The 24354-nt window shown below is 36.3% G+C and overlaps 1 protein-coding gene across 1 annotated transcript; it reads right to left on the reverse strand.

Annotated features, from left to right (window-relative positions):
* Positions 1-8948: 8948 nt before the first annotated feature.
* GABRA6 (gamma-aminobutyric acid type A receptor subunit alpha6) lies at positions 8949-23736 on the reverse strand (the record flags this gene model as incomplete). The annotated part of the gene is made up of 9 exons (XM_080803279.1): positions 8949-9224; positions 17595-17854; positions 19137-19289; positions 19696-19839; positions 20375-20457; positions 20542-20762; positions 22723-22790; positions 23384-23502; positions 23699-23736. The coding sequence occupies 9 exons, from the start codon at positions 23734-23736 to the stop codon at positions 8949-8951; spliced, it is 1362 nt and encodes a 453-aa protein (XP_080659405.1).
* Between the last annotated feature and the right edge of the window lie 618 nt (positions 23737-24354).

Raw genomic sequence — 24354 nt, forward strand, 5'->3', positions numbered from 1 at the left:
CAAAAATTTCTGGAGCATCTGTAAGATATCAGATACTGCAGTAGACTCTAGATAAATAAAGAGAAATAGATTCCAAATAGTCTTCAGTTGTCTCAAACTATCAGAGGACCCCTAAGTCATAGTTCTGTAGTCAGCTAATAGAAGCTAATGTATTTTTAAATTTTTTTTCATTGACATTTTTTTAACCTTACATCAGAAGCTATTTTGCCCATTTAATGTTCACAACAACCTTGTAACCTAAGAAATATTATTATTGCCAATTTTTAGGTGATAAAACCAAGGTTGGGAGAATTTAAGTAGTTTGCCTAAGATAGCATATTTAAAGTCTTTAGCTGTATCAGATAGCCTTCACATTCATGTTCCCTGCTGTGAGACAGTGCCTCTTACTGTGTATTTTCTATTCTTATATATCTGCTTAGGAAGGAAAAAAAAAGAACAATAATATCTGATCAAGATATCATAAGGAAATATTTGTGCATGCTTGATCACTTCAAATACACAGACACAGTAGATTTTTAAAAAATTGACAATTAGCCATATTCAAAAAAGAAAACTCTCCATGTATTAACAATCCCTTAGTGATAAGTTGGTATTCAAATCTTATGGTGGCAGAGCAGTGGAAATCATTTTCAGTTACTTGAATATTCTTGCAGAAACTGAGCCACGTGGTAAAACAGTGGAATCTATGGCTGTGTATATATAGCAGGGGTCAGGGGCCATGCTCCTCATCAATGAGCTGTGGTGGGAATAGCACCATGTAAGCAACAGTTGCATGTCCAACTTTGCAAACCAGAAATGTGCTGGTTTCCTGTGACTCAGGAATAAAGCAGAACCACCCATGCAAGTATATGGAGCTTATCTGTACTACTTGAAGAGGTAGTACAAAGTCTTACAGAAGACAAAAATAGACTGTGGGTCTTGTCTCACCATGAGATATCGTGCAATTAATATCACTTGTATGAGTCTGTTTCCTCATTTGTAAAATAAGCATAAATTGAATGTACTTCATTGAACTGTTGTGAAGATTAAACCAAATAATATATCTAAATACTTACAAAAATGCTTGGCTTGTACTAAATAACATGTATTTACTAAGATTAAGACCAAACCATTTTTACTTTGACTGTTTTTGGTAGAAATACTTTAAAATATTTTATCTCACTCTCATAACATTCTACATGGAGGTCACTGAAAATTCGTTATACAATTGTTATAAAATAATAGAAATTTAGTTTGTTAAAGGATTTTGGAAATCATCTCATCAAATCTCCTTCCCCATAATAGAGAAGTAGAAATGGAGGTGCAGAGAAGTAAGTTAATTGCTCATGGTTCACCTAACCCTAGTGCAGGAATCCGTTCCCAAGCACTGTTGACTTTAAGGCATTAAGGCTTTGAGACTTTATTCTTATAAAGGACAGCTGTGTGCCCCAAAACACAGTGAGCCCACAACTGTGCAGCTAATTTTTATATTCCTCTGCCTCACTGCTTTCCATGTACTATCAGTTCTATTTTGGGTGCCTGATTTTAAAACCCCTCCTATTTATCCACATTTTACTCCTCTCATCCACTTTGGATTAAGAAACTAATTAGCGTGAACTAGGTTTAAAATAGGAGTAAACAGGCTTTGAGTGACTCTGCTCTGAGTAAAACACTTACCTTTCAGTACCTATATTTTGGCTTATTTACTTTGTGGATGATAGTGAGAATTGAGGGGAATTCTGGACTAAGCATCAGGTTATCAATTTTTTTAAGATGTATTTATTTTAGGGACACCTGGGTGGCTCAGTTGGTTAAGCTGCTGCCTTCAGCTCAGGTCATGATCCTGGGGTCCTGGGATTGAGTCCCACATCGGGCTCCTTGCTCAGTGGGGAGCCTGCTTCTCTCTCTGCCTCTGCCTGCCACTCTGCCTGCTTGTGCTCTCTGACCCTCTCTCTGACAAATAAATAAATAAATAAAATCTTAAAAAAAAAAAGATGTATTTATTTTAGAGAGAGAGCACAGGGGGGAGGGGCCCAGGGAGAGAGAGAGAATTTCAAGCAGACTTCCCACTGAGTGGGGAGCCCAGCGTGGGGCTTGACTTCACAACCCTGAGATCATGACCTGAGCCAGAATCAGGAGTTGGACATTTAACCAACTGAGCCGTCCAGGAGCCCTGCATCACGTTACCAGTTTCATGAAAAAATTAAAATCTCCAGAAAAGTGAACTACAGATAAAAGTGAAATATTGTTTTATTAACATTTGGATAAATGTAAAACTCAGACACTGAAAGTGAATTAGTAAACCACCAACAACAAAAAATAATTTAAGAATAGTAACTAAATTATGAGATTTTAATGTGTTCAATTAGAACTAAAATGTAGAAGTTAAACAGAGAAGGTTGTCTGTCAATTCATTTTGTAATAATTGAGAAACAAGCAAATTAATTTTAGAAATGTAGGAAAAGTCTATTTGCATATTATCTTTATGATTGTACATAAAGCATCTAGTCTGGAAGAGTTCCCATTCAAAGGGACATTAAATTAGCATAATGCTGGTCTACAGGTCTTCCCCAGTATTTACCCACAAGCTCATAAACACACACAGTCAGAAAGATGAATGTAGCTCAGGTTCTGGAGGATTTAAGACAATAATTGCCTTCAGTGTTTCTATGGTAGCATTAGACTGCCAAAGTCTGGGTTAAGGACATTTTTAAGCCATAACACATAATCAAATAGCCAAAGTTTGTGGGAAACTCTTAGAAAATGTACTGTTCATGTTACTAGCACCTCACATCACTCAAACTTCTCTACAGCAATTTGTGGTTTTCTTCTGTTTTTGGTGTGATAGTACACATTTTATTTTTGTGTCAGCTAATATTTGTGAAAAGCAAGTTTATGATTATAGATTTCATAGACCTGATTTGGAATGTTTTTAACTTTAATTTTATCAATTGTATATCAATGCTTAATACTAGCATAGTGAGATGATAACAACAATGATGATACTATAAACATTCTCTTATTATGGTGCCTTATATATGCTAGACACTGTTCTTAACAATTCACATATAATTTCATTTGATGATAACATATTGAAATAGGTTTTTAACCAGTAAGTGCTTTCAGACAAGTCCCTCTGCTCCTGTACAGCTCCACCACCAGCTCATTATGGCTCCTGAAATCCAACCATTAGGAAGTATTTTAAAGAGCTTAAACTGGACATAGTTTAGGTCCCAGTCTGTGTTCATATTTAAGCTATTATCTCTTGGTTGCAAATCTATGCTTCTATACTTTGTAATCCTGGTGCTAAACTACACAGCTTTCATCCCTCTCTTTAAAATGTGTCCTACCCTATTCTGGGAATAGGAAGGGCTCTAGGGAGATGAGAAGAAAGAAGAGAAAAGGAAGAAGGGACTTCTTCAGTCCATTCTAAATCTGTTCTTCTCTAAGGACTGTCCTGATAATAGCCCTCCATTCTGGCAATAGCACTTGTTTCAACCTCTAAATTATTAATGCATTCCCAGGACTGGCCCCATCATGCCCCAGGCACTGACCCCTTTAAAAGACTGGGCCCCAGTTCCTTGGGAATCTTTCTCAAGATGATGTTCCCGGCCCCCTCTCCCCGCCCCCAGCTTTAAGGATAGTAGGTGCTTCTTGATCTGAACTGAGCTTGATACCAGGAGATTCTGAAGTTTATTTGATCACATCCATGTCCTTTAATAAAGTGCTGCTCTCCTTTCCAATAGGAAATGTCATACTAGTAATTCATAATATGAAGTCACATCACAGTTAACTAAAAGCATCACTCTTATTGACTGTAATGAAATAATCCCGAGAATCAAGTGTCTTCACTTCATAATTTTTATAGTAGTTATGAGGGATATAAGAACTTGTGTGGGGGTTGGTCTTCTTAGGACTGCACTGGAGAATCAACAGGCAGAAAAGTATGAGCTCGGGCTTTTAATTCTCAGTTCAAGTAATAGAGAACAAAGGAACTTCTATGGAAGTCTCAAAAGAATCTCTTATTTCTTGTAGCTACAAGGCTGGCTTCTCTTAAATAGTAGATGCATATTTTAATTGTGCTGATTTTAGAATTACAATGTAAATCAAAATCGTAATTGGTCGTGTCTCTCATAAGAAAGTCAGGACATTAATTGGGAAGGAAAGTGAGGTTGAAACTTGTATGGTGACATATGAGTGGACTTTAACAGTGCTTAGAATCTTAGAACTCTAAGGTTTTCTACGATTTTTTTTTTAAAGATTTTTATTTGCAAGAAAATAAGCACAGGCTTGCATGCTTGACTAGGGGGAGGGCGGCGGAAGCAGAAGGACAAGCAGACTTCTCCCTGAGCATGGAGCTGGATGCAGGGCTCCATGTGAGACTGGATTTCAAGATCCTGAAATAATGACCTGAGCCAAAATCAAGAGTCAGATGCTGAACTTACTGAGCCACCCAAGCTCCCCTCTAAGACTTTCTTAGTGATGGAAGCAGTCCACCTTCCTGGATGTGAGAGGACTATCCTGCTCTTGGGTTAAGACCCTTCAGTAATTCTGTCAGGTAAAAAAATTGCAAATCAACCAGTTGACACTCTGAGAGAAAAGGGTAGTACAAGAAGGAAGTTATTTATATCAACTACAATCATGTAACTCATTACATGGATGAGGACTATAGAAGGTATGCATATCTTATTCCTTACTTGCTATTACTTTTTAGACATATATAGAGTTCTATCTTTCTGTAAAGGTCACATGGGTATTTAAATAAATCTCAAAAAATTGATATTTGTATGTATTAAATACTTTCTTTTGATTTCCCTTCCATTCCCTTACTGTTTTATGGAAAGGTATTTTCATCATAGACAGGCTTACAATTGAATCTTTGGGAAACAGATTATTCAAGTGGGACCGTGATTATATTAGAAGATTAAATATCATCATTCAAAAACGGATGCTGTGATTCTTGCCTAGAAATGGATATGATGGTTGTTTGGATTTTGTGTATCTCTTTCTTGGACAAAAGATGAGAGCATTTTGTTTGTACAAAGGATAATTGCATCTTATTGTTCTGAGATAGTATACATATGCACAGAAGTGAACGTACGGTACCAAGTAATTGAGAGGGTGAAGTTTGTCTGTTATTAAACATTTATCTGCATCTCCAAATCCAACCTTCCATACTCTATTTTGTGATACTCAGGCGGGGAATCAAGTTTTCCTTTCTTCTCTGCCACTGTCAGGTTATTCTTATAGAAGACACTGGAGGAAGACTAGGGAGCAGGTGGAAAGGGAAGGGAAAAGAACATTCTCTCTCTCTCTCTTTTTTTTTAAGATTTTATTTTTTTATTTATTTGACAGGCAGAGATCACAAGTAGGCAGAGAGGCAGGCATAGAGAGAGGTGGGGGGGAAGCAGGCTCCCTGCTGAGCAGAGAGCCCGATGCGGGGCTCGATCCCAGGACCCTGAGATCATGACCTGAGCCGAAGGCAGAGGCTTTAACCCACTGAGCCACCCAGGCGCCCCGAGAACATTCTCTTTTTTGTTGACTTGCTTTGCCTTTTAATGTTACCCTTCACCTTGTGAAAACAGTTAATTCCAGGGGCGCCTGGGTGGCTCAGTGGGTTAAAGCCTCTGCCTTTGGCTCAGGTCATGATCCCAGGGTCCTGGGATAGAGCCCCACATCGGGCTCTCTGCTCAGCAGGGGGCCTGCTTCCTCCTCTCTCTCTGCCTGCCTCTTCATCTGCTTGTGATCTCTCTCTGTCAAATAAATAATTAAAATCCTAAAAAAAAATTAAAAAAAAAAAAAGAAAACAGTTAATTCCAGCCTCCAGTGTTTTGCATTCCCAGAACCAGCCTCATTGTGCCTTCCAAGGTATCAGTTTCAGTCAAGCAACACCTCTTCCTTGCAAGTCTGATCCCAAATGTGCAAGTGTTCTCCTGCACATGACTAAGATTCTAGCAGCACGTGGACAGATCACAGAGGTCTGAGATGCAGCCCTGAGGTGCCCCTCTTCTGATTACCTGTGATTCCACCATCAACCATGTGGTACTCTGCCCTTGGAAGTCTGATTCTCAGCTCTGGGGTTTCCTTCTCTGAGCTGCTGAGCTATCCTCTTCTCTTCTGAGGATGATTGAGTCCAGCTCTATAAGGCCTCTTGCCTAACGTTTTAGGCTCTGTAAACCTTATCAGCTTTCTTTTGGTGTTTACTCCTACAGTTACTACCTCTGTGTTGCTCATTTATCAGTTCCTTCCATACTAAATTCTCTTGAAACACATAATCTAATTTCTGTTTTACATAGTCCTAATTTGTGTTGGCTGGGGTAAATTATGTTGCCATTCAGATTTAGTTCCTTACCTGTTTTATTGGTGGGTGGTTATAGAAGGGACGGTTCAAATAATATTTAAGTGGTGTTTCACCACCTTTTCTGGTGAATACTAGTCCCAACATTTCCTCCCTTCAAAATAATACTTATGGCCATGTGGATTTGGGAAATGTTAAATACTATAGCAAACTGTGGGAGAATCATAGTACACATAAGCATAATAAAGGCTTTGAGAAGTCCAGCAGAAAAAAAAAAAACCAAACTTATTTTACTCTAGTTCAACATCTCTTCACAAATTATTTAGCTAGGAAAACTGTTTTATTTTCAGTTAATCTCTATCACCATTCCATGACATACATTGAATCCTTAGCAATTTAGAATCCTTAGCAATTTAGAAGTTTTGTAATTTAATGAATTTTTCAAAATGCTTTTATTGAGGAGAAATCTAATGCCAATAGATTGGTTTTACTTATCTCTTTCAGCTCTAAGCATAAATGTTGACTGAAAGTAATGTCCTTTGCAGTGAAATGTAGAAAGAATGCTGAGGAAGGGGCAGGAAGGATGTCAGAAAACCAGGAAAATTATTATGGGAAATGAAAGACAAGATGAGAGAATTCTGGAGAGGATTAAAAATAGAGTCACAATGGGTTCTATGAAGATATGTATGGTTATGGTTAAGTGAACAAGCTATGAATTTACACTGCTTAAATATGACTCTAAGCTATGTCACCTGAGTGCCACTTGCTTTTGAAGAAAATGAGTTATCTTCTCTGTACCTTGATTTCTCATCTCTAAATGGAAGATAATAGTAGTATATACTTCACTGGTTTATGAGGAAGATTAAATGTAATGTAGCATATAAGATGATAACACTTGCCTAGTATTTGATGTACTCCCTAAAACAGAAGCAGGCCCTATAGAGTTAGACTCATTTAATTTACATAGAGAAGAATTGTAATGAAACAATCGTAAATTATTCAAAATGGAAGAACTCTAAAGGGCATCTGATCAATCCCTCATATCCTATAGCTGAAAATACAATAAAGTTTCCCAGAGACTGAGATTTGGTCAGGGAGCTAATTCATAGAGACATTGGATGGAGCTCTCGGTCTCCTCACCTTTAGCAGAGTGCTATTTTAATTACCCTCTAACTTGTTGGACTGTAGAATTTTCACATTTTTCTGGATCAAGTCAAGAGAAGTAATCTCAAAATATTTCTTTCTGGGTTCATAGCTCAGGGTGACCTCAAAGACCTCAATTTAAGATGCAACAACAGCTAATGAAGGGTTTAACAATTTGGACAAACCACACTGCATGAGTTTTCCTACGCCTAGTTCCTATTTCTCTAAGACTGTATTCTGTGTGGGAAAAGCGTGGATAAAGTCAGCATCAGGAAGAGTTGGGACAGCAGAAAGAGAGAAAAGTCTCATTCATTTTTTTTTTCGGCTTTATTGAGGTAAAAGTTGACAAATAAAATTGTAAGGTATTTACAGTATACTGTGTGATGATTTGATATAGGAATACATTAGGAAATGATTCCCCTTACTGAGTTAGTCAACATATCCATCACCTCACATATTTCCTTTTTAACTTTTTTTTTCTGAGAACATTTTAATTCTCTCTTACTAAATTTCAATTATACAATACAGTGTTCTACTGTAGTTACCCTGTTATATATTAGATCCTCAGACTCTATTCATCTTATAACTGAAAGTGTGGAGGGAGCAAGAAGGAGATGAAAGATTGACTCTGAAAACAGACTCAACTCTTTAATATTTAGGGTGAGGTGACTGAGCTGACCTGTCCTGTACCTTCTACTTGTCAGAATCATCAGGGACACCAACATTAAGTAGAGTGTCTTAATTTCTTCATACTAGCTTTATTAAATAGATCCAGAGAACCATGTTTATTGTTTTATTTAGTGGTATACATAGGTAGAAAATATGAGCTATAGCCACAGTCATAATATAACAAGGCTTCGTTATAGTTTCATTGTTTTCTACAATTTCATGGAATTATGATGAACATATTATTTTGAAAGAAGAGCTTACTGAGATAAAATAGCACTGTATTGCAGCCCAACTAAAGCTATGTACATATGCATACTTTTTTAATTTATCTATTCGTTGAGGTAAAATAGCACAGCAAGGTTAAAAAAAAATGGCTAAGCTCAATATGGGCTTGACACTGAAAACCATTTTATTAGCATAAAGACCTCCAACATGCTGGTATTAATCTACTGATAAATATTTAGACTATTTATATTTTGCTGTCTTTGACAAATAAGCCAAAATAAACATAGTTTAAGGCCACCTTTGGGAGTGTTGGCATTTCTTATTTTATATTCTTTGTGGTAAATGCTCTTCACAGTGACAATTAAAATATTGAACAACGAAGGACAAAGATTGGCAAATTCCTCTTAAGTCCATCTTATTCTCTTACAAATGTTTTCTCTAACATACAGAAAAGTCATATTTTTCAACAACCTTCAACTTCTAGTGTTGAGGAGTAACATTAGTGCTTTTTGACCCATACATGCTACTCAGAGCTATATGTTACAGATTTTCAATGTTCAGAAAAACATCTATACAAGTCTCAATGCTATCAGAAAATGAGAACTTACAACATCCAAGTTGTCCTGGCTGCAAACTATTCAACACTGCTGCTCACTTCCATCGTGTCTTTGGAAAGGTAAACTACCCAGTATACAAGGTTAAATCCTGCAAATGCAACTGGGAAGAGAATCCGAGAATACTGGTCTATTTTACTGGTGCCTCCAAAGGCTGGAGAGAGTGGTGGGGGTGTGACAGGTGTTGACGGTAAGATAGGAGCTCTAGTGAGGACTTTGCTGGCGTCAGGGGATGGAACTATTGGCAAGGCCAGAGAGGTGATTCTTTTCTTCAGATGATACTTGGAATCAGGATGCTGTAGGCAAAAGACATAAATATTCAGCCTAGGTAAAAGACTAGTGGTCACTTAGTTATTGACTTTTTCACCGTGAACAGATTTTATTTACTGCATACTATGTAAGATGAAATATTAGCAAATTTCTTTTTTAATATTAACAAATTTTTAATAGTATTTGATGGTCCTACCTTTCTAAGAAAGTGGTAAAATAAATTAAAAAAATGATTTGCTGCCATCCAACACCCTATAATTTCATACATCAGCAATTGATGCCAAGCATAGTCTACATCCCAGAAACTGTGTTGACCACTGGGCCATTAGGAAGAGATAAACCAGGTTGCAAAGGTTTATCCAACCCCTTCTCCCTGGTAATGCATAATCCTACAGGGCAATGAGTATGGGCAACGAGAGGGATTTCAATTTGGAACATATGGACAATTAATTAATACAAGAAAATATAGCAGTTCAGTTAGTTGATATCATTCTTCTAGCCTACATCCTCATCCTCACACATTCATAAGTATGACCCAGCTGAGATAATAGCCACAAAAAATACTAAGGTGCTCATGTATGTGAAAAGCCAGTGACAGACTACCAATACCCTTAAACCGAGTAGGATGACTGTTCATCCCTTGAAATACAGCTGCCTCTTAAGCTCAGAAGTTCAATATTGAGAGCTTTCTGCTTCCCATTCAGAACTTCTCCACTGGTCTCTTCTCCCTCCATCCTAAGTCACCAAAAAAATGATTCTTTTACTGACCTCAAAGTTGTTACATGTTCTTTTTTGTCATTAGAAATCTTAAGACAACCCTTTTAGTCCTGAAAGGGATATTTAGTACATTAATTGTTAGATGAAAAGGCTAAGGCCAGAGAGTGGAGCTGGTAATACCTTGCCCATAGTCACACAGTTAGTAATAAACTACACTGGTCATTTGCGATCCTTGTTTCATCATCCCCACATTTTCTTGTCTTCACTTTAAAGTATTGGGTCTAGTGCAGGGACTCTAATTTTGTTTGCTTTAGACTCTTTTCATACTTGGAGACTAGAGGACCTTGCTCTGATTTGTATCTTTTCTTGTCTATATCCTGTACTAGTCACTCTCCTTGTGACCAGGTTGTCCTTGCTGGTTTCTGCCTTCAAACACTTGCTGTACATTATCTCTGCTCTTGTAAAACTACCTTGTTTCCTCCCTGGCAGCAAAATCACCACTTTGATGCCTGGCTGGGTATGTTACTCACGTGGGCAGACTCCTGTGGCTTTAGCCAGCAACCCCGCAGCAACAGGATGAGGCAGACACCTCCCCTGTGCTGGCTGAGCCACAGGACCAGAGTGACCTGCCGATGTGGTGACATTTGGAATGCGAGAATCAACAATTCTAAGAACCTCTTCTCTCTTTAGTCCCCTTTTGAATTTTACTGTTTGATTTGTCATGGAATTTACTGAATAATAAAAATAGTAATCATTGAGAGTTCAAGCCCAGTGTACATTAAAAGGCTGTGGGAAAATCTCTTCACCAAAAGCAAAAATGAGTCTCTGTAGTCAAGTCTGACCGTGAGTTGCAAGGAAAGAATATCTTTTTTTTGTTGTTATATGTTGGCCCAGTATTATCCTAGGGACTCTTGACATAATTAAATAAATCATAGGTCTTGGTGGTAAAGATAATTTAAAATAGTGAGGGCTCATTCTGCTGATCTTGGGAAATAAGTGATACTTTCTACTAAAAACATGTGACAGCTAAGGACTACTGTATCCAGGGTCACCGGTCAGCATGTGTATAGGACCAGAGTAGTGGTATTTTGGTCTCAGTGTATGCTGCCTATAGAGAATAAACATAGCACCTACTTTCTAGAATTTCTATTGTGTATCTCAGGCTCTAATTTGAATTTTTAGCCATTAACTATGTTACCGAAATATTCTCCACCTAAAAGAGCAAAATGTGTTACTGTTTCATATTCCAAAAAGAGTCAACCTCCTCCCAGGTACATGGAATATTAAAATATTTTTCTCTAGTAAAATTTCTAAGGATCATGATAGAGTAAAACGAGGGCAAGCCTTAGAGTAGATACTCTTTCTAAACTCATGATTTTTAATAGCATGCATTGCCTGTGTTTATTTCTTTTTTTTTAATTTCTTTTATTAAGGAGAAAGAGAGCAGACATGAAAAAATTCATTGAGATGAAAAAGTTATTATAAAACATAATCTACCATAAAGATGTAAGGCATTGTTTTATCCCTCCCTCTTTAGAGCTGTGGGGGAGAAAAGTTAATTGTCAATCTTTTGACATTGTCACAATATCACACAAGACTTATTAAGAATTACCAAATGACCCTTGTCTGGAGTTAAGCAACATCATTAAAAACACCATGAAAATTTTAATGGCATTAAATTTTTGGCCTGGAATGAAAGATCCCCTACAACAGTATTCCCTTTCCTCACCTGCTTCTCCAAACAATCTCAATGGAAGGTTCCTTGAGAGTTAAGTGGGCAAAAGAGTCAGAAAGCCCTTGAGTGCAATTCCATATATACTACTTACCTGCCATATGAAGTTCCCATCTTTAAAGCTAGGGGCAATTATTGCTTTCTCTGTAAGTTTTTCTTTTCTTTAAGAATTTGAGAAAGAAAATATTTATAGATAAGATAGATGGATATTATGTATATAATATATATAATAGATATTCAAGAAAGAGAAGACTTTTCTGCTTACTTAACTGTTATAATTTGTTCAGCTCTTATCACATTCTTCCTTGTGAATATTATTTCTGTTGTGCCTTATCTCTTTTTCTGACATGAAATCTCCTTATTGGTAGAGGGCATCTTATTGTCAAGTATAAGCACTCCACAGTGCCTAGTTAGTGCACAGAACATAGTATGTGCTTAATAAGCATATGCTAACGCAACAAATGAATGAAAATCTGAACATTTCCAGGATTTCTTAGAGTAATCAGACAAGGAGAAGAAAATAAAAAAATTTGTGATTATTTAACATTGTATTTTAGTGTACTGTTTCATATTACAAGTACCATATCTAAATGCTTACAATTGATAAGCACTACCCAGACTTTACATGCATTATTTTGCTAATTCCTAGAAAAAGAAACTATGATGAAATATAATTATTTTTATTTTAGAGATAATCAAATGAAGGCTTAAGTGGGAAGCTCACACAGTAACTGGCAGTGCCTGAATGTGATCACTCGCAGATGATAAAGATCACACTCTTAATAATTATTATGGTTTCTCCCCATCAGTTTTAAGGTTCAGGGTACAGTTTCTCAAACACAGAACTATTGACATTTGGGGTCACAACTTTTTTGTTGTGGATCATTGTCCTGTACTTCATAGGAGTTAAAGAGCATCAGTTGTGGGTTCTACTTCTACCCAGAAGATGCCTGGAGTATCTCCCTCCCCAAAATGGTGACAACCAAAAATATCTCCAGACATTGCAAAATATTCTCTGGGGAGAAAAGTCACCTACCACTGAATATCACTGGCTTAGAGTTACAGCTGTCTCACTGTCCAGCGACGACTGGGGCTGTTTCTAGCAGGCAGCAAATATGACATACTCAAGGAAATGGAAGAGGTCTGGCTAACCCACATGTCGGATAATCAGCTCCTGCATAATTGGGAATTGGCAATACAGGAAACCGGACTCCAATTTAGAAGAATCACATTGAATTTATGAAGTGAAAAGAAAGCCAATTTTGCAAGCCATTCAAGATACAGGTTTGCATCAGACCCCGCCTGTTCTATTGTAAGCTCAGCAGCTTCAGCTGATGGTAAAATAGGTTTTTGTCAGAGTCCAGATGAGGGCTCAGCTTGGGGCTGTCACTGTTTTGAGTAGAACACCTGTGGTTTTGAATTTTTCCAGGGCTCCCCTGCTGCTGAATGCCATCCTGCTTTGGGTATTTATAGAGCATTGCTTTGTTTTAAGTAATGCCATATTGCAAAGGTACTTTGAGTCAAACTGGACTTTATGACAATCAATTATTTGATGTAAAGATAAGACATTTGGAAAGTACTTACAGCAATTTTGATACAACATTCAGTAACTCTAATATGTTAAAGAGGAGGGGGCAATGGGTTACCTCCTAAGAGAGATATTCTAACCACAGCTACATTATCGAAGGGACAAACAAAGCATCTGTTTTTAGAAGCAGCAAAGAGAGGCACCAAATATAAGAGAAATTTGAAAACATTTAGTACTTGATTTTTCAAAAAAAACTATTATATTAATTATTGTGGAAGAAATAAGAATTTCAAATCAAATTTTCTTGCATCTACATAATAGCTGGTAGAACTGGGACAGAGACGATTCCAGAATTTCTACAAAGAAGCAGCTTTTTGGCAGCAATCTAGTGGGTCAGTGGTGCTAGGTACATGTCCAGAAACCATATTGGAATATTTGGATGGTAAAAAAGGGAATATTGGATGAGGATTTGATAGAAGGTATAGGGAAAGAACTAACCACCCACACCCCTCATCTAATCCAACCTACCCTCTCTTTAAGTTATGAAATGGCACAACCCTGGTGCAGGGACTGAGTCTCGGATGGGCTACAGAGTAATGATAGTATTCAAAGAAATCTTGACAACATTTGGAACACGGGAGGTTAATCTTTCAGTATTCTATGCTTTCTATCTCTGTACATGGGTGGAAGGCAACCGTGATAATGACCCAGCAGACCATCCCAACCTTAAAAGGGAATATGGAAAGGATATGTCTTATTTCCCTCTCTATTTCCAAGTTTCTAGCAACTCATTTAGTGTTTCTAGAACAGGACCAAGCTCATCCTTTGGTTCTCAGCTGAGGCAACACTTCCTCCAGAATGATGCTCTCTCCAGCCTGTGGTAGGTACCCTTGCATGGCTCTTCATTAGCTACTATACATCTCTAATACAGCCTTTATCACAATGTATCATTATGGCTCATACGTTTGTCTTTCTTCTTGTTCAGCAAGAAGCTCATGAAGGAAGAGGCAGTACTGATGTCACTCACTAATATATCCCTAGCATTCTACAAAGGATATAGAACATAAGATCATTTAACAAGTGTTTATAATATGAATAATTCATTGAATACATATGTACTCAATAAATGGGTGCCAGATGAAAAGGGAAAAAATAATGAATAAACAATATAAGCAGTATAAACATGATCATTGTCCTGACTAATGAAATTTTGGCCAATTTTGTTGTAGATAATTTACAAAGAATGTCACACCTCCTGTGAAAAAGGAAAGCAAGACTGGATGTGTTGATGGTGGGGGGAGTTCATTCTTAAGAACATAATAATGAGGGCTTAGACCTTTAAAATAACAAGGAATCTAGCAAAACATCCAAAAAGTGATTGAGGTCTAAACTTGGTCTCATATGCAGAATAAGTATACCCCAGATACATAACAATTTATGAAACATGAAGATAAGACTAATGTTTTAATGACAAGATAAGAAACCAGATAAAAGCAATAAGGAAAAGTACTGTAAAAGCAGGAAAGAAGCTGTGGATAATTTCTTCTTATAATCTAAAAACAAAACAAAACAAACCACAAAAAAAAACAAGAAAACAACAACAAAAAATACAAAACCCAGTATCTAGTTCCAACTACCTTAAAACCAGAAAGCACTTCTGAGGTATTCGTTTTAAATATCTCTTCAGATTTGAGTATTAGATTTAAAACTCCTGAATTTCCTTGTCATTATTATATTAAATTTCAAGGTCAAAATCAAAGTGATAAGCTTTTTCCTATATTCATTCTAAGTAGCTTCTTGTGAGAAGCAATGAGGACATTAAAATATAACTTAGAATCACATGAAACGTCTAAGCTCTTAATTTTATTTCAACCTCACCACATTGGTTTGCTATTTCAATGTCTAACTTACTCAAATAATGCTATTTTGATTACAACTGAATAGGCACTTTTAAATGTCATGGTATTTGAAAGAAAAAAATGGCCTAGCAATCATAATATACCATTGTGTTGTATAAATTGCAAATGTGTAATTTATGTTTGTTCCTCTACATCATATAAGGCAAATTGCCAAGGTTTGATATGAATAAATAAAATGTAAATGCTCTGTGTAATCATCTATATTTATTTTTGATACCTACAAAGTTTGTATTGCTAGGTTTGCTTATTTTGGTCTTTATTTTTACTCTTTGACCTGCCCTTTCAGAAACAAAATGGCACTTTTCATTACCTTAAAATGTTTTAAGTGAGGCCAGGTTTAGAAATAAAATTTTTCATAAAAAAAAGTCAGCTTGCAAGAAAAAAGTACTTTGAGATGATTTAAATGCACTTTTTTTTTAATCCAGCTTCCCAAAGGACCTGCTCATTATATGTTACTATTTTAGAATTGTAGAAGATAGCTTATATGAAGACCTGAGATCTTAAATTCCATCTTATTAATAAATTATATCTTTAAAATAGTAGAGAATGCTAACTCTATTCTTTCTCCAAGGATTTGAAATCATAGTCCTCTCAGTAATACATATTTCAAAAGAGTTAAAGTAAGGAAGTTGGTCTTTCTTTTTATCTCAATATCAGATCAATGGACATATTCAAAATCATTGGACTTATTTTTTTATCTTGTTTCTCATGACTCTCTCTTTGCATTTTTACTGCATTTCTAAAAGGAAACTGTTAAACTGAATTCTGATAAATATGAATTCTTCATTTATAGATATATGTTAAGATGATATGATATGGTCCCAATGTGACAATTGGGCAATACCTATAGAGATACCAACAGCTTATAACATAATCACTTATTTTTACAAACATAAGCTGATTCTCAAAAATATTTTCTGAAAACAATATTTTCAAGGGTTTTGGATTGAGTCTTCAGACTAGTATCCTTCTGCTATAAAATTTATATACTTAAGCCTTTCAAAATACACATATATAAAGAAAACATCATTAGGTCAAGGGAAGAATTTTGGGAATGACCTCACATTCTGCAAATGTTTTATTTTGTGGTATGCACTCTTTTATATATCAGCCTTTGAGGAATTGTTGGAGAGGGGATAGCTTCTGCCTCTGTAAATCTGTGTATATTGGACTCCTGCAATCAATTCCTAGTTTTTCTACCAACTAGGAACAAACATTTTCCCTCTCTGAGACACTGTTTCTGATTTGTAAGCAGAGGTAATTAGTCTGGATCACTGGATGGCAAGCTTTTTTTTTTTAATGAGAACTAATTTAAGAAAAAAATCTTTAAATTATATATTTTCACTTATGGGAACAGCCTTGTTTCATTCCTTGGAGAAAATATAAATTCTCAAACAATTTTCTTTGTATATCAAAAGAGAAGTTTCGATAAGACCTATCATTTTTTTTTATCTAATAAATACCCGAGTATTTGAGAACAAAACACATATAGCTTTGTGATTTTTATCATTAAAGTTAACCAAGGATTAGTTGAACTACATGTGGTTTTGTGATTTGGAAATGTTCACCAGAATTGATTATAAAGACATTTTCAGTTCAAAGTGTCAGCAGTACTTGATTTTACAGAGCAAAATTTTCTTCTTTTCAACAATTACAATTTGGAATTTGCATTGACATAAAAATTTATATTTGTCAATCAGTTCTAAAATCCATTAAAAAAGTGTGCGCAAAAAAAAAAAAAGTGTGCGCAGCTGAACTGCTGAGAAAATTTACTCACATGTGAAATTGAAGTTTGGGAGTGCATTTATGACCCATGAATTATTAATGCCATCATCTGTTTCTTTTTCAAAATAACCTCTGAGGACCAAAGTTTAGCCGCAGCAAATCTAAACTGAGTTTTATAGCTATTTATCACTAATTATAGGTCTCTGAATAAAAACATGTTAAAATACATGTATTTAATATACAAATGTGAACATGAGAGTTTTCATGAAAATCAAAAACCTTGCTTATGATTCGGCATTCACAGATCTAATACTCACATCTTGCCTTCATGGAATGAAGTAGGAAGCAGATTTCTAAGAAAAATTGTCCATTCTGTAGGAGTCCCTCTTTATTTCCCTCAGACTCTGAAGCCTCATTAGGAACTTTTTTTTTCACTTTATTTTCCCTAGTTAGTATAAGTAAACCTTTTAAAAGGAAACATCTAAAGGCTGAGAAAAATGTTCTCATCTCCTCTGAGAGCTTGGAATCTGCGAATACCAGTGAAGATGATAAAAGAAGAATGCCAGAAGTTTAGAGCAAAGAAAAATGGAGGATTGTTGTTTTGTTTTGTTTTGTTTTGTTTTGCTATGAAGTTGGAAAAGAAGTTGGCCTTGGATTCAGAATTATGTAACCTGTGCTCAGCTAATAGTACTTTTGCACTATTTAGTTGTTTGTGATCACTGCTAGGCTGCCTTTTCCTACACTGATGGATAACATGAGAAAAGTAAATAATTACCAAAACAATCTCAGCTTCCAAGGGTTCCCTCGCTTTTGATATCGTCACTGGGGGTGAAGCTGCAATCTGTGCCCTCCTTTTGGCCTTCTGTGTCTGAAGATTGGTAAAGTAGTTGACAGCCGCAAACTCGATAAGAGCTGAGAAGACGAAAGCAAAGCAAACAGCTATGAACCAGTCCATGGCGGTTGCATACGACACTTTTGGCAAGGAGTGCCGAGCACTGATGCTTAATGTGGTCATGGTTAAAACAGTGGTGATGCCTAAAGTGAAAAAAAAAAAAAGAAAGAAAAAAGAGAAATGCAGTATTAGTATTTGGAATCCAAAACCAACATCAAATAAGAATGTGTCAGTGGATTAAACACTCCAAATATAATTTTTCATCTTGTTTTATAATTGCTCAAAATTATTATATAGGTGTTGCCATTTTTGTATTCTTCAATACCTGGTATAGTGCCATATACACTGTAGTTGCTCAAAAAATATTTTCTGATTCGATTTAGTTTAACTATTGTAAAGTTTAACTTGTGAATAATTCTAGTTGTTTACTTCTTAAGCAAATTTATAGCAAATAATCATTTAAGTACTAAAAACTTAAATTCTTGGTCAATTTGAATAGCTGGTAATGTCTATCAACATATTTAAGAAGTCTATCTGGTATGGATAGTAAACATAAAATTAGGTTCCTCAAAATTTTTTGAAATTTCTAGCTTAGTTTTAAGGTAAAATATTTACTCATGAGAAAATAATTTCATCACTCCCTCACCAGCAGTTTTATGTCTTGTACAATAGTTGGGAAATATGCATAATTTAAAGATGATCAATGTCATTATATAGATATTCTTTTATAATTTGCAGAAAGAGGTCTATTTTAATATAGTAAATTAAAAAGTAAACATTCATCTGAGATTTTAGTTCAACTCAGATCTTCCCTATAAGCCTCTCTAAATGTATAATCATGAAAACCCAGAAAAAATTGGCTTTTGTTATTGATGATATTTTCTGTTACAGCTTTTCCTCAAAACTAATAGTGATTCCACATATCTTAAATAGTGAACTCAATAGGTTGAAACATGGAAAATTGGTTATATTTAACTATTTTGAGATCTAGAAAAACAATAGTTTATTATGATTCAACCTATTAAAGCAAGATATAATTTATAATAGACACAATTTATGTATTAGGTTTCAATATCTTAGCCTTTCTTTTCATGAATTTACATGTCAGTGTTTACATTTCTGCTTTTCCTTAGTTATGAAAAAGCAAATTGAGATTTAAAAAAAAAAAAAAAACAGCTCTCCTAAATAGGGCACAGGAAAGGCACAGGAATCCAGCCAGAATTCTTGCCAAGACAATTTTTTTTGTGGATTCACCACATAGCTTGGGATAACATAAGGGTCATTTAATATCTTCCATATGCCTGAATGAGACAGGAGTCTGTTCTCTTTGTGGATCAAAAAAGTGCACTAGTGTGACTATTCCCCTAACCTACACAAGCAGTAAGAGCCAGATGAGTAGAAGTATAGCCAAAGTGGGAAGCATACCAAAGACGGTTCTGGCCGGGACAGACTCCTTATTAATCCAGAAAGACACCTGGGAAAGAATGACCGTCATAATGCAAGGAGTGTATATCTGTATCATGAAGTAGCCCATCTTCCTTTGCAAGTGGAAATAAACTGTCATTATTACGTATTCACCTGTTGGAAAACATGTATATCAGTATTATTGCTTTTGACAGGGTGCAGAAAGAATGCAGCTGGAAATAAATCTTGTAGATCTTTAACATGGGCTGGAAGAAAACAAGTAAAGTCATATTTCTCTGTATGACAAGGATACTTGATCAAGCAGATGATAGATACATCAGCTCATTGTTTTAGGTTGGGTTCTTTGTGTCATATGCATAGAAAACTACTTATTCCAAGGTTACATAAATCTTTTTATGCACATGGTTGCAAAATCAATTTTAAAGAAGGCTACTCATCACTTCAAAACAACAAATGTAGCCTAGGATAGCTAATGCAGAGAAGAAAGAAATAGATATTTTGAAAATGTGTATGAGAGTCACCTTGCTGGATTACATTCATGAATTGGTCTAATTCTTACCTGTGTTAGATTTAATTGTCTCACTAGATACTGTTTGTCCAATCAGATCGTACTGGAGGAGACTTGAAGATTCTTCTGGGACTTCGACAGAGTAAAGTGGTCCTTTTTTCCAAGTATATATGATTTCACTTTTGGGGTAAGCATCTGAATTTTTAAAACCAATTAAACATAACAGTGAATCTGACTAGTTTTTCTTTTCAGAGCAAATTTTGTCCATATAAAAAGGAACTACGAACATAAATTTTCTTTAATTTTTTTTTAATCTGGGTAACTAAAACCTCTGAATATTTATAAGATTGACAGACATGATTAAGTAAGTATATTCCTAGAATAACAATGAGAATATCATAGTAATATTTCTCTTTTGCTTTTTGGTCTTCGGCTACAATCAAATAATCATACACACACACACACACACACACACACGTATTTTTAAAAGACTGCTGCCTTTATTTATTCTTTTATTTATTTAGATTTATTTATTTCAGAGAAACGCGTGGAGGAGAGAAGCAGAGGAAGAGGGAGACAAGTAGACTCTCCACTGAGCGTGGGAAGTCCTGAGATGGGGCTTAATCCCAGGACCCTGAGATCATAACCTGAGCTGAAATCCAGAGTTAGACCCTTAACCGACTGAGCCACCCATGTGTCCCAGTAATTATATTTTGAATGCATAACTTACAACTCCCAAACTTGAGTGGACAAGCATGCCCATCCATAGGAAAGTTAACCAGCCTCATGGGACAGTCAGCATTGATGGTAAGCCTAGGGACATTAAAATAAATGGTTCCACGTTAGTATGTGGACAAATCATTTGGATTAGAGGTAGTTGAATTGGGGCAACCTCACCTCATGGTGTATAGAATGGTTCCATTCTGCATTATTCTGAAGAGTTTATTAGGGGTTGTCATATTGTGTGCAATTGATTTTTTGCCATTCCTGAAAAAAGTGTCAGGTGTCCAGATTTTACTGACCATCAAGTTATTCAAACTCAGAATCTCAGTTGGCCCCCCAAACTTCAACCTCTCATCAGTCCAAGTCTGGCGGAAGAAAACGTCCATTGTATACTCCTAAGAGAAAATAAGATATTGATGCAAGCTGGGGAGATAATTTATTTAAAAATAGTTTATTCACTAGCTTATACACCTAATTCTAAAATTAAGGAAATAAAACAACTTTTTGTGATAATAACTATCAGACTATCAGAGAACTTGTGATTTCAGTAATTATTATTTTTCTCAGATTCAAAGTTTGCAATATTATTACAAAAGATAGCACTGTGTTGTGCCAAACTTCCTCCTCCATCTTGACCCTCTTCAACATTCTTCCTCTTTTCTATCAGTCATCCACCTCTCCATCTACTGACCTATCAAATTCCCCTCCACTAATTTAGAAGAAAAATATGAAAAGATTTACAGTCTAGGTTTTGTGCTGGCCTTCCTACCATCACAGTCTAGCACACCCTTCAGTACCTTCTTCAAAGGTGCCTTTCAAAGGTGTCTCCAAACACCTTAGTACCATTTACCAAACTTCCAAGGATGGGTAAACTCTGCTTGATAAGTGTACTCTGGCTGCACATCCCAATAATTTTATATTGTTCTTGGAGAATATAAAAGCAAATGTTACCGTGATTACTCAGAGCATCATTTAAGTATGCATAATTGAAATTTTGAGTTTTAATTTGTGGCTTTTATGAAATAACATTAGAAATATTAAGAATTATGGTAAGAGGCATTGCAAAAGTCGATGATAAATAACAGCTTGTAAGTATATAAAAATATTGCCAATAATTGCTTTGCCTACTTTATGTGTTCCTGTATGAGACCTATTACTACAAGTTGTGATTAGATTTTTAAAATATAATTTGACACACAGTATACTCATATAATAATGATCCAGGCTTTGACAAGTCTCTACTATACAAATATACTTAAAAAATGAGACACACACATAAAATGAAGTGTCAAGTGTTCCCCAGACTTCAATAATATAGTATAGTATGGTTGTGGTTATTTATACTTGGGGTGAGTCAGTACTCAATGAAAAATATGATAGTAAAATAATTGAGGATTCTGGATAATGCTGACTCTCCTTTCTTTCAAGTCTTAAGACATTTTTCTCTTAAATAAAGTCCTTCTCCCTCTCCTTCACTTCCTCGTTTTCTTACTTTTTTCCCTCCCTTCTCCTTTTCTTTCCTCTGGTACTTCATTTTTTCCCCCTCTTGCCTCTTTCTTTTCTTGTCAACTCAAAGATCAGAAGATAAAAAGTCTCCAATAACACTTTATCCAGAGCTACATTTCCCTAATAAATTTTAGTGATTCAATTATTTAAAGAGTTATGTGCATTTTGATTTTAGTACTTGTATTTTACTTTTAGGGGGAAATGGTAACTGAAAACTGTGGAAAAAATATCATGATGCACTTTGTTCTAGAAGACTAGTTCAGATTTTCATTGCCACTTACTATAAATAATCTCTTACGAATCCTACAGCCATCTGTACCTGGAACAGAGTTCCCAGAACACCTACTGGTCCATTTGCAACACAAAAGGTACAAAGCACTAGCTTTTCCAAATGATGCCCTTCACTGTTTTAATAAAATACACTGAAAATGATGTGCTACAGAAAACAGCCATATTTTAAGTTTCATAGATACTCTGAATATACTCTCACATGATATATCATCTTTGTTGATTTTTCTTTTTTTCTGTTCTAAAAATTTACCAGGACTATATAAAGATGCGGAAATCTTATCTTTGTAGAAAATAATGGGTGCATGATACATGGCCAGAAGAGAGAATAGAATCTTGGAAAGTCCCACAGGTTAAAGTGTTCAAGCGGAGCCCTTAGTGAAATGTGAAGGCAATTAAGCCAGTAATCTGTTCTAATGATCATGCCCTCCCGGTATGAACACACATATTGCGTTAGGACTATGGAGCCAAGCTTGGTAACAATGTCCAAGATCATTAGTTCTGGGACTCTGCCCTCCCGCCAATAAGTAAAGTTACCCTCCTCACTCAGAGCTTACTCACCATCTCCACATCTGACACGGGCCCAAAACTGGTCACATAAATGTCTGTTTTGACTTCAGTGACAGCACCTGAAATTAGCCCAGAAGCATGGGGGCAAATATCACCAGTGATTTAAGGACACTGAACTTAATGACCCTACCACAAAGTCCCTTCTCATGGTTAGAACCTGCAATCCATCCTAAAGGAATTCATTAGCAGAAACCCTTGGGTTTTTCAACTATGAAAACTCAAACCGGTTGCATTATTTTGAAAATTTTCTGGTCAATTTGAAAAATTTAAGGAATGGAAGAGAAGTAGGTTAGTATTCTCATAATAATTATAACAATAACTAACACACCTTGGTAATTTTGGGGGGGGGACAAATGTTTAGAAAAGTGCTCTAGATGGAGAATCTCATTCTACACTCACACAAGTCTACGAGGCAAACACTATTCATACACCCACACTACAGCTGAGGAAGCTGAGGCTTAGAGGGTTCAAATAACATGCATAGAAGGTCACCAATAGAGGAAGGGACAGAGACTGGATGGAACATGTGGCCTCTCCCAGTCCCCCTGCCCCTTACCAATCTGCAATCCTTATGAAGCCTCTGGGTCTTAGACAAAGGGAAGGGGGAAAGGGGAATATAGACATTTGGTTTAGGAAGGATGCTGCCTCTCACCTCCAAATCCTGGACGTAGCCGATTGTCATAGCCCTCAAGCAAGTTGTCCAGGATCCGACTGATGTTTCTGGAGTAGAAGTTTCCTTCATCTTCAAGTGTCGCAAGGGTATTTTCTACCCTGTGAGCAAACAGTCCATGATCCTCACTCCCAGGCTTAGAGAGAATAGGCTGTTCAATCTACTCATGTATCCCACCACAAATACATGCCACACCACCCAGGCTTCTTCCATGATTTGGTATAGAAGTCACCCAGTGGGTGTGTGCTCTCGTTTTCCTCTGCACTAAATGAAAAATCAGAAAAAAATCTTACTCACCATAGAAGAACGTAGAGCCAGGGCAGAGGTGATGCCATCCTGCAGTGCTCAGCAATGCCTAGTTCACCCTCCTCCTGTGCTCTCCTTCCTCTTAACAAGTCCCCCCCACCCAGACTTTGCCAATCAACTAAAGTAACCTTCCAGACCCTTCATGTCCCCTTTCCCTATTTGCCTTCAGCTAGCAATCTGAAGATGAAGAGGTTGCCAGCAAAACTTGTTCTCTCTTCTGCCTTTTCACGTGGAACAAGGTGGCTTGTGGTCTTAGACTACATCCTGATGGACACTCAGCGTCTTCTGGTAGACTCACTTGGGAAAGGAGAGTCTGAAGGGACAGTGTATGGTCGGAGAGCAGTGACAATAATCGAATAAGGCATTAGGGGAGATTAGAAGGAAGAAATCCACTGCTAGTTTTGGCATGGAATTAGCAGGGCCCTGTGAGAAAATCTGGAAAGCAGTGGCATCTTGCTGATTGAGATTATGTTCCAATGGGCTCAGCATTTATTATTTCTGTGGTTCACGGAAGGATTCCTACACAGTTCTTACTGCTTAAAAAGTCCAACAATATTGAGATCCTTTTGGTTCTCTTTCTGATTTCATCAGCTTTATTGCATCAGACACACCTTTCCTCTGCATTTAAAAATTGTCCCTCATTATTC

Source organism: Martes martes, assembly GCF_963455335.1.
Source record: "Martes martes genome assembly, chromosome: 5".
Classification (NCBI taxonomy): domain Eukaryota; kingdom Metazoa; phylum Chordata; class Mammalia; order Carnivora; family Mustelidae; genus Martes; species Martes martes.